General features: G+C 37.4%; 1 protein-coding gene across 1 annotated transcript in view; it reads right to left on the reverse strand.

Moving 5' to 3' along the window:
* Positions 1-663: 663 nt before the first annotated feature.
* Positions 664-13,660, reverse strand: part of THSD7A (thrombospondin type 1 domain containing 7A) — a 200,559-nt gene continuing 187,562 nt past the window's right edge. Inside the window, exons 22-29 of the mRNA XM_054384872.1 lie at positions 12,887-13,032; positions 12,157-12,331; positions 9,371-9,544; positions 8,276-8,371; positions 5,052-5,134; positions 4,515-4,725; positions 1,172-1,259; positions 664-748 (exon numbers count right to left, since the gene is read on the reverse strand). Of these exons, the coding sequence (XP_054240847.1) occupies positions 664-748; positions 1,172-1,259; positions 4,515-4,725; positions 5,052-5,134; positions 8,276-8,371; positions 9,371-9,544; positions 12,157-12,331; positions 12,887-13,032 (1,058 nt within the window). The remainder of the gene's footprint in view (positions 749-1,171; positions 1,260-4,514; positions 4,726-5,051; positions 5,135-8,275; positions 8,372-9,370; positions 9,545-12,156; positions 12,332-12,886; positions 13,033-13,660) is intronic.

Consider the following 13,660-nt stretch of genomic DNA (forward strand, 5'->3'; position numbering starts at 1 on the left):
GCCTCCTTTCTGGATGTACATACAAGGTCTTTATACTTTGGAGTGATAACAGGACAGAATTTTGCAAGTAAGTCATTGCCCTCTGAAATGCAGGTTAACACAAGTTATCATCAACTGGCAAACTGTTGAACTTGCTCAGTGGGTTAATCCCAGTTAAAAGATAATATTTTCCTAAGCACTAAAATGCTCTGTAACGAGTATATAATCTGATAGAGTAATACATATGGTTCAGCTGAGTATATGTTATGCTTGATATAAAGAGTCATAGTCAGCTTGGTACAAACTCTTCATGCGTACTGATTATACTTGGTTAATGTTGCAGGGGCTTCCAACTGTTAATGCCATGTCAGCTACAGTATTCTGGAGACAGAAGTGGTTCTTAGAGTTTTTAAGATTGAGGAAAGACCACAAATCTCCAACTGCAGTGTCTATTAATGTGTTTCTGCCAGATTTCTCAGTGCTGATGGTCTAAAGTAAAGCAATAATACCTTGAGTATCCATAGGCATTATGAAATCCATCCTTTTTTATCTGTGGTGCAGTTACAAAAAAAGAGAAAAGTCAAAACACTTAATCCACTCCATAGAAAATCCCTGTGGCTTTGGACACCTTCTGATTTCAGTCCATTAATTTAGATTCCATTTGTCACTGTGAGAAGTTACATTTTACATATCTGCATCTCCATCGTAAGCCAAGGTTAAGGGTTTCAGGCGGTTGTTCTGCCTCCTCTGGGGCTTCTTTGGCTTTTTGCTGAAACAATAAGATAATTTGTAAACAGAACGAGAAACTAAAAACACAGCAAAGATGGATTTCAGTCTTAAACAAAAGGTGAGTGTTCTATGATAATGCATTTGGTTGTTCATTTGTAAAAGCTAGAAAGCTAAAACTTTCACTTGGATCAGTAGTAAAAAGATACTCTTATCCAACCTGAAGCAATATCTTAAATCAAAGCCCAGCTGTTGAGAACCAGGTTGTTATGATGCTGATGTGACTTGATGAAATCCTTGGCAGGTAGTCCTGCAAAAGTCCACTAACCTGAGCTTGGACAAAAGGACATGGAAAATGACACACTGCAGTTCCCAGAAGTGCCTGCAGTTTCTACAGTGGCATATGAAAAAGCTTGCATTATGGTCTGTGTGGGACTGCTTGTTTGTAAATAATTAAAGAACTCACCAGGCTAGATAGATCATAGAAACAATAAAGATGAGTAAAACAAATGCACCAGCAGCTACACCATAAACCCAGGTCTTCAGCCTCCCATCTAAAAGGAATGAATGTTAGTCAGTAGTGTTTGAGTTAGTCTGGTTGAATTATTAGTTCTGATATAGTAGAGAAATAATTTTATAACCCAAAATAAATGTCTTCACTAGCAATTAATTTTCATCTTAATAAGAGCAAATGCTATTAAACAACCTTCTCTGTGCACTTGTGTTCTGTTTTTCAGCTGACGTCTGAATAACCCGAAGGAAGCTGAGATGTGGGGGAAGGCAGCAAGTGAGAACCTCAGAAACTCAACTCTTGACCCTGCTGGTAGAGGGCAACCCTTCAGCATGATTGCAGGACAGCATGTCATCCCAGGACTCATTTGTGCTGTTAGCTCTGGTAAATCAATCTGCTTGTTACTTTCATTATTGTTGCTATTTAATTTTATGTTTTTAAATACTGTTAGCACAACTTTAAATATCTTTGCACAACTTTCATCACTGCATAAAGTAATTAGTTTTCAAATTTTTCCCCTACCAAGTCCAAGCTTTGCTTTTATGAAAAAAAAAAAAAAATCTCCCATAGCACAAGAAAAAAATACCTCCCAAAAGACACTGTGCTCATACATAGAACTGTCTGTTGTAATAAGGAATATGTGCAGCTTGAGTTTTGGACATGATGTCCCTGCAGGCTGAGGTTTACCTCCTACTTCTCCTGCTTGCCCTGATCCCAGAGGTACTCACTTCTCCCCTATCTGTGGGGTTTTGCTCTGACCTTCAAATGAGCATGTCCCAACCCAAGGTCAGTCCACACTGTCTGACTCACTACTTTTAATTTCTTTTGCAAACTTCTAAATAGTTTATTGAAAACATTCTTTTACAGGAGGTTAGCTAATTTTCTTGCACTTCCTTGACCATAAAAATTCCATTAAAAATTGCTGAATTATTTGTTTTCCAAGGGGAAATGTATATGCTCAGTGTAAGCAAGCACAGATGATTTTTTCTGATCAAATAATTATTGCCTCCTGATACCACTGTAGAACAAAAAGCATTAACAATGCAGTTGATGTTTCTACAATGTAACAATAGTAAAAAAAAAAATTACTTTGCTCAGATTCACAGTAGGCCTCTCTATTGCGATGCAGTTAAGTTCAGACTTTCTGTCCTCCAATACTGCAAAATCTTGCAGTCTTGTGGACAACTTGTTCAAGGCTAATTAATATAAATATTAAAAACATTTTAGCTTCATTACATTAATCAATCTAATGAACTATTTTAACAGATATATCTGAAATAACTGACGTGTTAAAGATGGATCAAACAGCAGATTTAACCTGACATATCCAGTGATGTGAAGATATGAATGAGAGGAATTCTGACTTCAGTACTGCTCAACAGGTTAGCTGCTTCTCTCCTTGGCTTCTTTCCACTGGTAAATGCAAGGGATTTGGGGTTGTTCTGGGTTTGCTTTTTTTACTATCTCCTTGAAAAAAAGGACTGGCATTGCCCTGTGTATGGATTTATTCACTTAGTCAAAGCAGGGAAGTCTCTTAATGAGGTCATTCATATTATGCAACTACAGGCATCTAACTCAGTCTCTCTGAATTTTCACTGGACGGAGGACTTGCAAGTATAAAAGGAAAGTGGGGGAATTAGCATTTCAAACTCATCTAGTTTGGATCATTCATCATAGACAGCTGAGGAGAACAGTTCTAATACTTTGCTCTGGAAATGCAATGTAATTTGCTGGATAGTGAAAGGACCATTTTAAATCTAGACTTCGAAACTGTCAGGAAGGGAATAATCAAAAACCTTCCCAATACAGGGCTTAAAACAATCAAGCCTGAAGCTCATCTGAAATGCAAAATGTTCACTTTCATCCACATCTGCTCATACCTTCACTGGATTAAGTATTAGCTCTACTGAATATTGTTGTTTTCATTTGAGCAAGTTATGTTTTTTTTCCTAAACTGAATTATGGGAAACTAGTGAATTTTCATGGAATTTTTCAATTGTTCCCTTGCTCCAAACCAATGACTTGAGCTCCATGTTCCTAAACAGTTGAAAGTGTCTGGTATTTGGTTATTGAAGGCCCTCTGGCTGCTACAACACACCCTCTGGCATTTTCAGGTGGGCTTAGCTAGGTGAGTAAAAGACATTTAGTATGGTGCCATTTTTTAAAGGAAACCAGGAAAGCTTAATTATCTTTTTAAATTATTATTATTTTTATTGTGGATTAAAGTTTTAACTAATTGGAATGAAGATCATTTTATTGCAGGTATCAAATATAATATCACAGTACAAATAACAGTAAGTCCTAGGAGGACTAATGAGATCTAACATAAGTATTTCTAACCTGAACATGATCTTATCTGCTTATTAGAAATATTGCTGCAGTTCTCAATTTGCATCTTTTTTATGGATTATGCATGTAAAGATACTGTTTTCAAATCTCAGATGAAGAACACTCATAAAAGCTTTAGAAAGAAATGAACATCCTAAGACACAAGTGTGTTAGAATATTTAGCTCTATGTGATTTAAAAGACCCTTAACCAATTGCTCTCCTCATGTAATTAACATTTTGGACAAGCATCATAGCTCTTTCTGTGAAAGTACCTTGTTAATTAAAGTTATATTTATCTCTATGCTTAATGGTACTAGGAAATATTTCCTGAAACCTGATTAAATGATGGACTTTATAAAAGTATTTTTGATGGGATAACTGTGTTCTATTTCTTGCCACTCTTGCACATAAGTCCTTGCTTAGCTGTAAAGATTATGGTCCATCATAAAAGCAAATATTGCCTGTAGAGATTAAATATCAATAATAGGGTTAGCTCTTGTCCAACATGAGTTAGTTTAAATATGGATATGGGAGGAAAGCATTAGCATATCTACACTGATTATTTTCCTGCAATTTATGCTATGGCTGCAAATTTTAAACAGCTCGTAGTGTCTACAGTCTTCAGTGCTACCTTTTCACTCTGTCAACACAGCAAAATCCTGGCTTACACCTTTGCAACCAACTCCCTTCCAAAGCCACACTTAAAATTCAGCAAAGCAATTTGAACAGGTAGAAGGGATTAAAAGGAAATCTTCTGTAATGCAAGATTTCATTAAATATATTGATGGAGTAGCTAAGGAGGCTAGGGCTTTGCTTATGTCTCTTCCTTTCTTTTGAGGCAGGCTGGCTGCCTGTCTTCTTAAATGAACACTTAAAGGTTTTTCTTTTTTTCCTTGACATCACAAAATCGTGAATGCCAGACCCTGCAGCAGTACTTAGCATTATGAACTGCTCATTGCATGACTTCACCTGGCCCAAAAGGCTGTAGAAACCAGGTCCTTCCTCGTCCTGATGGGTTACTGGAGGGCTGGGTAGGGTTGACAGCTCGACTCGTTTTCACATCTGCTTTTTTGTCCTCCATGGTGGGCATCACCACCACTGGGATGACAGTGCACTGTTCAAGTGTGCCATCAGAGGACATAACTTCTGTGTATCCATCTTCACAACTGCATGTTCTAGTCTGTAGGGAACAAGTGTTGTATACTGTGTAGCAGGAAAACTCAGTTTTCTGTGAGCTATAAAGCATAACAACATGGATGACCAGAAGAGAAGACTGTTTTGATGAGTGCTAGCCTTGAGACTACCTCTTCATTTATTTTTATGCAAGTTTGTACCATATATCAATGGACGTTCTGAAACATTTAATTGAAAAGTAGGAAATGGTCTGAGGTTGATTTTAACAAATGAATGACTAGCAAAATCTCTAAAAATACTTTCTGCTGGCATAATCTTTGTAATGCAGACAGATGGGTGGGAAGCCCTCCCCGGGGTGTTTTTTGCCCATACCTCAGCGCAGTAAGCGTGGGGTTGACTGCACGGTGGGTTACATGACCTGTCAGCATCGGGTTGGCGCATCACTAAGCAGCCCCCTGTAGGACAGAAAATCAGATTTTGACATGGTAATACCTCACCCCTGATGAAGTTACTGATGTCATTACTTGCTGCAGGATGCCATGGATTACAATTTTATTGCTAATTTTAATTTAAGAGCCCTCTTTTTCTGAGGTGAAGGATAATTAATATCAGCTATTTTCTTATATGTATATACAGCACATATGTTTGCATTCATGTGCATTTTAGAGAACTAATATTTGGCAAGTGAACTTTTTGGTTTATCCTTTGTTTCTTTGGTGGACTGCTCAAAAAAGCAGTTTAAATGCTTTGTTGTGCTTGAGGGAACAGATTTGGCTCTCTGTGGCCCTTCTTCAGACTTACTGTGGCCACAAAGAAAACTTAATTTTGATTTATATCTTTCTTTGCCTGTTAAACTGAAAACAAATCACTCATTCAGTTTATACATAGATAGCTATTTTATGCTGCTCCTCAGTAATCATTTTTATGCACACTATAGCTTTTTGTCTTATGAAGCCAAGCTTCATGCAAGTCTAAGATTTTTTGGGAGGAAAGTATTATCTGCAAAGTGTATTCTGAATGCTATGATACTGATGGTATGGTGGGTCCCAGTCTTTTTCCCTTTTTATACACTCTTAGTTCTCACTTCTCCAGCTTTATGTACAATGCAGTTATTGTTATGGACCAATACACACAATCAGGTTTTCACTATCATTTCAGCCAGAATGACTTTAAAATACATTTAGAATCAGTTTGAATTTACCTGGGCTTCCTTTTAGCTTATGGAAGAGGGATATGCATCACATCGTTTAGAATTTAGACTGCTATAGGATGATGCTTATCTTGCATCTCCCAAATTAATAACATTTTGATACTGGTGTGATATGATGATGAAATCCTGATAGCTGAGGTTGGTCAAGACCATAGCAGATGCAGTTAGATGTGGTTACGTAGGTCCAAGTGTTAACAGGATGGTCAATGAATAACAAAAAAACCCTGCTGCTTGCCATAAGTTTTCCCCACCCCCAGAAAGAAAAACACGTACATCCTAGCATACAAATCACATGCCTGTGGGAATCTATGTAAAAAAATATCAGTCATCCAAGGAAGCTGCAGAAGGAAAGAGTTGCTTCATCTCCCATGGGAAACAACACCTTCAAGTAGAAAAGAACTATTCAGCACAATAATATAATGCAAGTAAGTACATAAATATAGACCTTAAAACACTGACAGGACTCGGCATAAAAAATTGATAATACCTGAAGGAAAATATACTATGTTAGAAACAAATGTGCAGCAATGAGGCAGCAAAGAAACACAGTAATCAGAAACATGGATTGATTCTAGATTAAAGTAAGTAACCTCCACTTAAACCAATGGTGTATGTGCATCTATTATTTTGAGCTCCTAAATAGCGTGCTTGATACAAATCACTTTCAAATAAATATTCAGATGTAAATTCCAGTTTGGTTCACGAGCGCAGACCTCATGCAGAACATTATATTTAAGAGCTCTGATGAAAAACTATCAAGGCCACATGAAAATGTAGCTTTGCATTGCATGGAAGCTGATAATTACATTGTCTGCAGTTTTCCACTAGTCTTAATTTCAAATCAGAAAGTTACCACAGCTTTCACAAAGAGATACACTGTAGGCCTCAATTTAGGCTGCCTGGGAAGTCCCATCATGAAAAATCTGCCAACAACCCATTTGTACCCTGACTTTCCTGGAATTTATCACATGGCTGTATTCAGTCCCATCAAAACAATCCATTATTTTTATGTGGTTTACTCTGATTTATTAATATTTTCTGATTTTAACATCTCAAAGCCATAATTGTCAGATTACTATTTATTCTAAAAAGCTGTAGGACCTTTAGTGGATAATGTCATATATTAATAAGAATTCTTATTTAGAGTTTTACTTAGCATACAAGCACCTTAGCTAGGCAGGAAGCAATCAAGGTCCATAAATACTGCCCTGTTGCATTTGTTGTGAAGATTATGCATTTTAATATTCTTACAGAACAAGGTGACACTTGCAAAAGAGACTGTGGGTTACTAAGCAGATCAAACCCTTGTAAAAACAGTACAGATATTTCTGCTGTTACTACAGAGAGTAGTGTTGGATTCCATCACCAAAAAGTATTGTTTTGACCTGCTAGTGGCTGATATTGAGGATGTGTTTATAATCTCTGGGATTATTTTACTATTACTTGGGCTGGAATAAAAATTATGCAAAACACAAACACGTAACTCTTCTCATAAACAAATCTCTAATTCTTCTCATAAATTAATCCCTAATTCTTATAAATTAATTCATATAAATCCTAGAATCGTAGAATGGTTTTGGTTGGAAGTGACCTCAAAAGGCCATCTAGTCCAACCCCCCCTGCAGTCAGCAGGGACATCCCCAATTGAATCAGTTTGCTCACAGCTTTGTCAAGCCTGACCTTGAATATCTGCAGGGCTAGGGCTTCAACTTCGTCCCTAGGCAAATTGTTCCAGTGTTCCACTACCCTCATGGTAAAGAACTTGTTCCTAACATCCAATCTAAATCTACTCCTCTCTAATTTAAAATCATTGCCATTGATCATTGTCATTCCTGTGTTGAGGGCCTCAGAGCTGGATGCAGTACTCCAGGTGAGGTCTCACCAGAGCACAGCAATTTTCACAAATTTGGAAACCTCAGTCATTCTTAATTCATGGTGCTTTGCATCTTTTTCTGTCTCTGTATAGTCAGTGCAGTGAATTTTAATACATAAAAGTTCTACTTATTGTCGGGGTAGAAATCCGAAAGCCTACATTTGAAAGTGTAAAGATGTCTATGACAAAAAAATCCCAACCCCAAAACACAAAAGAACAACAACAAAACCCCCACACCCCAAAAAACCAAAACCAAAACAAAACCCCCCACAAAAACACAACAAAACAAACAATTTAAACATCCCAGGTCCAGTACAAAAGCTAATATTGATATTTACTAAAAGCATTACAGGCTGCAGAATTCTGGAAAAGAAATGGCATCTTTAAGATGCAAAACCATGATGATTCAAGACAACAGCACATTGATTCATACATCAAATTCATTTGTTTGGAAAAGACTTTATCCATCTGTTTTCCAGGCTTTTGTGTGTATATAAAAAGAGTAGTAGTTACCTGTGACATTTAAACCATCTGACCTTTGGCACCACACAGTTCGAGAAGATCCCTTCCATGGGCTAGCCATCCACTTGTATTCATAGCACTGGCCATCTACACAGAGAACATTCATTTTTCAAGAAATCTGATGACAAGATTTTATGCTACCCCTGGCAGCAGCTACACTCATCAGCAGACCACATTCATTATGTTTAATGGCTTTTATGGCTAAGCAGGCCCCTTCCTCCTTCACCCAACAACTTAGAAGGGTACACTGCACACATGGAGGCCCCAAGGTCTCCTGCACTTACTGGATACATACAGAATAGAACAGATGTGTCCTGGATACTAACTATAATGGCTGTGCACACTGCTTGTGAAGTGAGCTTAATGTAGTTAATAGACAAAACAGCTGTTTCCAATAACCTCATAATGGCTGTAGCCCATCTGCTGTGCAAATTTCAGTTAGGAGTCAGGTTCGTTTCCTGGTAACACTGAGCTTCAGCTTCAAGTGACCTGGGCTGCATCTTTGCTTTGCTGTGTATCAACCATATGGCCTGGGATAAATCATGAAGTCCTTCTGCATCTTAGATCCCTTATGTATATAAAACTCATTTTTGCCTGATCTCCCTGGGCTCTGAATGGACCAGAAATGCCTGTACAGGAAATTACTTTTTTTAGATACTTTGTCCAGTACCAGCACTAAGCATGACTGAGACTTGTTAGTGTCATTGTCATGTGATTAACAACAATTCATAAGCAGGCAGAAATACAGTTGGCTGTGTATCAAAACTTACAGATTTCTTTTTGTTAATATTATCAAGCAGATAAAGAAACTGTTACGTCGCATATCACAAAAATAAATTTTAATTATTAAACATAATAAAGTTCTCCAAAGATTGCATTTAAAGTGGGAACACATGACAGCATTTGAAAGATTTTCTGTGTACAGCTGATATCTGGAATACAAAAATCTAAGTGCTTTCCTATATTTATTGAATCTGTATTTGCCTAAATTTAATACCATTAGCAGAAAGAAAATTAAAATATTGTTGTTCTGTTTCGGTTTTTTTCTTAAAGAAAGTAGTTTTATGTATTTTTTTTGGTGCTTACCATTGCATGATCTTGTTTCCAAAGCCTGTTCTGGACAGAGATGTTGATTTTCTAATTCCTGAATGATCACTGCCCGAGATCGGACTTGTATCCCTCCAAAGCCAAGATCCTCACCATTTACACAGGTTAGCTGGCAAAGGCTCCACTCTGACCACTCTCTCAAGTAACAGTCCCCTGTTAAATAGCAATTTTATAAGATGAATGATCACCATATGTTGAAGAGGTTTTCATACTGAACATATCTTAGAAAAGAAGTCCAAATTCAGTTTCTTGATTCTCCCTCTTTAGACTTTCTTACATTCAGCTTTTTAAATGAAATTTATACTTAGGAGAAGTTAATATTTTGACGCTCATTGAATATCTGTGAGGTAGCAAATAGTAGTAAAAAGGTTATACATGTATCACTTGCACAAAATCATCATCTTTTTGAATTTCTGGTAACAGCCCTACCAATGTCAGGATTTTTGTAAATTTTATGGTATTGTGCACTGTATGCTTTATACTAAATTTATATATCTTGTTCACAATTCTTCTTTGATCTCATAAACAGAACACATTGTCTAGTTTTGAAAAGATGAATTCTTGCAGATTTTCTCTAAACAGACAATAGAAGCAACTGCTGGAACATTCTTTGCAAGAAAGAGAAATGGGAAGGTGATTAAAATGTCCTTTCTGGCTATCTCTTGTTAGGATAAGAGAGATTTGTATAATGTTACAGTGTAAAATTGAAAAATAAAATTATTCTAATGATCCCAACTAGCATGATCAGCTAAACAACATTTAAGGAAGATCTGAGGAACAACACAAAGAGACTATTTTCTTATAACTGCAGTTGAAAATGGGACTAGACTGTGTACAGCCTCATAAATAAACCTCTTAGTTCTCATTATTTCAGTGGAAGAGCTATTAAAAATTCATGCTACCTTGCATTATACTGATGACAGATATAATCAGTGCTGTGTGGACCAGATGCCTGATTAATGAAGGAATTTTCTTTGCCAATGTTAGGAAAGCATGTGAAGAAATGAATAATTGAAGAACTGATGTATACATAATAGGAAAACAAGTAGTGATTTTTGGAAACATTAGCTGGAATGTATCATTAGCACATCCCCACAGGGCAGTCATTCTTGCTGGCTAAACCTGAGTTTGTGGAAGAACAGGTTCTTGCTCAGCAAACTTTTGAAAACAAGCAGGAAGAAGCAGTAAAGAAGTTTTTTTAGTCTTCCTATTTTTACTTACTAATAAAACAACCCGTTTACTTACTAAGTAAAAAATATGTGAAAATCCTGCAACTGGAATGCTGTGCACAAAGCAGTGGTAGAAGCCAGCAATGTGCTCTTGTGGCCAAGAAGGCCAATGCCATTCTGGGGTGTATTAGAAGGGATGTGGTTAGTAGGACAAGAGAGGTTCTCCTCGCCATCAACTCTACCCTGGTGATGCCGTACCTGGAATACTGTGTCCAGTTCTGGGCCCCTCAGTTGAAGAAGGACCTCAGGGAACTGCTTAAAAGAGTCCAGCCACAAAAATGATTAAGGGAGTGGAACATCTTCCTTATGAAGAGACTGAGGGATCTGGGGATCTTTAGCTTGGAGAAGAGGAAGCTGAGGGGTGACTTCATTAATGTCTATAAACATGTCAAGGGTGAGTGCCAAGAGGATGGAGCCAGGCTCTTCTTGGTGACGCCCAATGACAGCACAAAGGGCAATGGGTGGAAAGTGAGGCATAGGAAGTTCCATGGAAACATGAGGAAAAAAATATTTCCCTGTGAGGGTGATGGGACACTGGAACAGGCTGCCCAGGGGGTTGTAGAGTCTCCCTCTCTGGAGATATACAAAACCTGCCTGGATGTGTTCCTGTGTGATCTGGTATAGGAGATCCTGCTTTTCAGGGGGTTGGACTAGATGATTTTCAATGTCACTTCCAGCCCTTAACATTCTGAGATTCTGTGATTCTTTTTTTTAATTTTTTTTTAATTGAAGCCAATTTACCTTCAGTCTAATCTGAAATGAACTAGGAAAAAAACCCCACAACCAGAGTATGCTATGGAATAATGGCATTAGAGCTGAAGGAGTTAATCACTTCTTCCAAAGATACATCACCAATGACACTACTGAACAGCAATATACTTCAAATTCTACAAATAAGCATTTGAAATGAACTGGAGGGATTTTACTGGAAATTAAACAGCTGTAATAGGCTCTTAATCCCTCTCAGTATGAGGGTTATGGACCTGATCATTTATAACATCTCCTTTGGACAACGATAGTGCATGCCACATCCACTTTGTTAAATACCTAGAAACACTCATGTTTTCTCAGACATAAAAATATTAACTTAATTTGGAATAGGTCCTTTAAGCAAAAACCATAATACTCACTAGCTTCCTTAGACACCTAATAATGCCATCAAGAGCTAGCCACTGTTTAAAGTATTAATAAAGCTGTTAGGTGATCTAAGCACTTAAGCATTTAGCTGTAAACCACCACACTGTCTAATAGTGTTAAATGCACGTTTAGTTTGAAAGATTTGGGGAAAAAAATGTATTCTTATTAGTTACAATCCAGAAATGAGACACACCTATTACAAAATGTAAGACCTGGTATTTTTTCTAGCTAATTATTGTTGTGAAGCCACTACTGGAAAGTAACTCTGTTGGTCATTTGAGGGATGAATCTAATCAGTGAAGCAGGTGGAAGAGATTTTACTGCGTGTGGCTAGGCACTGATAACTGGAATGATACCTCACTAGTCTTAAAATGCAGCTTATTTGAATAGCTTCATTACCTGGACAAGGGACAGTGCAGGTTTCCTCAAGTATTATCTTCTTATCACCATCTATAATCGGCTCGATTTCTCCACAGAATTCCTCATCGACCACTTTGCCAACATCTTCAATGGATCCATCAAAAACCACACATGAAATGTTCCTCACTCGTGTTCCCTCTCCACACTGAGCGTCCTGGGGAAGGAGGACATATATGGATGGTTGATAAAAGAAAGTGCCAAAAGACTAGATCTGAGATACAAGTCACTCTGCCTCCTACTATGTTTTTGCTTAACTACTTATCGGAGTAGGGAAAAGAAGAAGAAAAAAAAGGCATTGTTCTTTACTTCTGAAACAAACAAAAAAACTAAAATTCTGCTGGCTGCTACCACTGTTTTCTAAAACATGGAGCTACTTAAGCCTGTGAGTTGTAACCATGGCAGCATCTCAAGTGGAGAGCTTCTCTAGGATGCCAAACTTTCCCCACAGATACACTTTCACGATAGAAAGAGTTCAAATATTAACAAAGATGCTGCTCAGGTACCAAATTTTGCATTTATACTTTGAACATCTGTAGGACACTGCTGTATCTATTGATGAATAGGAGCTCTAAGAATAAATCACTTAGGTTTTGTATAAAAGAGGTGGAAGCAAATTGTTTACAGTGTTATGAAGCAGGTATCTATGCATATCACAAATATACACAGACAGACAAGATTCAGAACCCCAGAGATCCATATGGATTTTTACCTCTACTTTACATGCAGACCATTGACTGTATTGCCATCGGTAACAAGGCTTTACTGGACAGGGTTTGAATTGCTCCATCTGAGATGGACAAGGCCTCCCATCACCCTGAAATGGTTGATTTATGGTCCTTCTTCTGATCATTTTTCCTGTAAATAAGAAGCAATATAAGAAGAACCAAAATGGTTATACTGACTTATTACTCAAGATGGTTCTATTTTGGTGAAAATTGTTGTGTTTGAACAAAGTAATTTTTTCTATGTATGAGATATTGTATTTTAAATTAGATGTGCTGGCTCTTGTCTGTTATATGGATTTGTATTTTCTAAGTCTGACACTTTATTATTTGTTTGTACTGCAGGAAGTGCAGGAGGATATCTGATTAGGATTTCAGATTGCTCCTTCAACAGTAAACAGAAGTAGTAATTTCCTAGAAGCCTAGGAGGAAATACTTTCTGAATGTGATGTCTGTGGCAATTCAGTGAAGGCTCCAGCTCCTTATCTGCATTTGCTGCTACAAGAGGCCAACATATTCTGTTCTTCCCTAGCACAAAATCATCTGTCCATGATTGTCTGATTCCAGCAACCAACAGCTTGCAACTTTCCCTCAGTCTGTCTGGATAACATGACATGCAGATTTTGCAAGAGATGGAGGATTCTTCACCCAGTCCAAAAGAAAAATAAAACACAAATGGCTTATCCAGCTTCAACCATGAGTAACATGCTGCCCAGCATCCTTGAGATACAGGTTGTATTTCTAATACTCATATAAACAGA

This window comes from Indicator indicator, chromosome 11, assembly GCF_027791375.1.
Source record: "Indicator indicator isolate 239-I01 chromosome 11, UM_Iind_1.1, whole genome shotgun sequence".
Classification (NCBI taxonomy): domain Eukaryota; kingdom Metazoa; phylum Chordata; class Aves; order Piciformes; family Indicatoridae; genus Indicator; species Indicator indicator.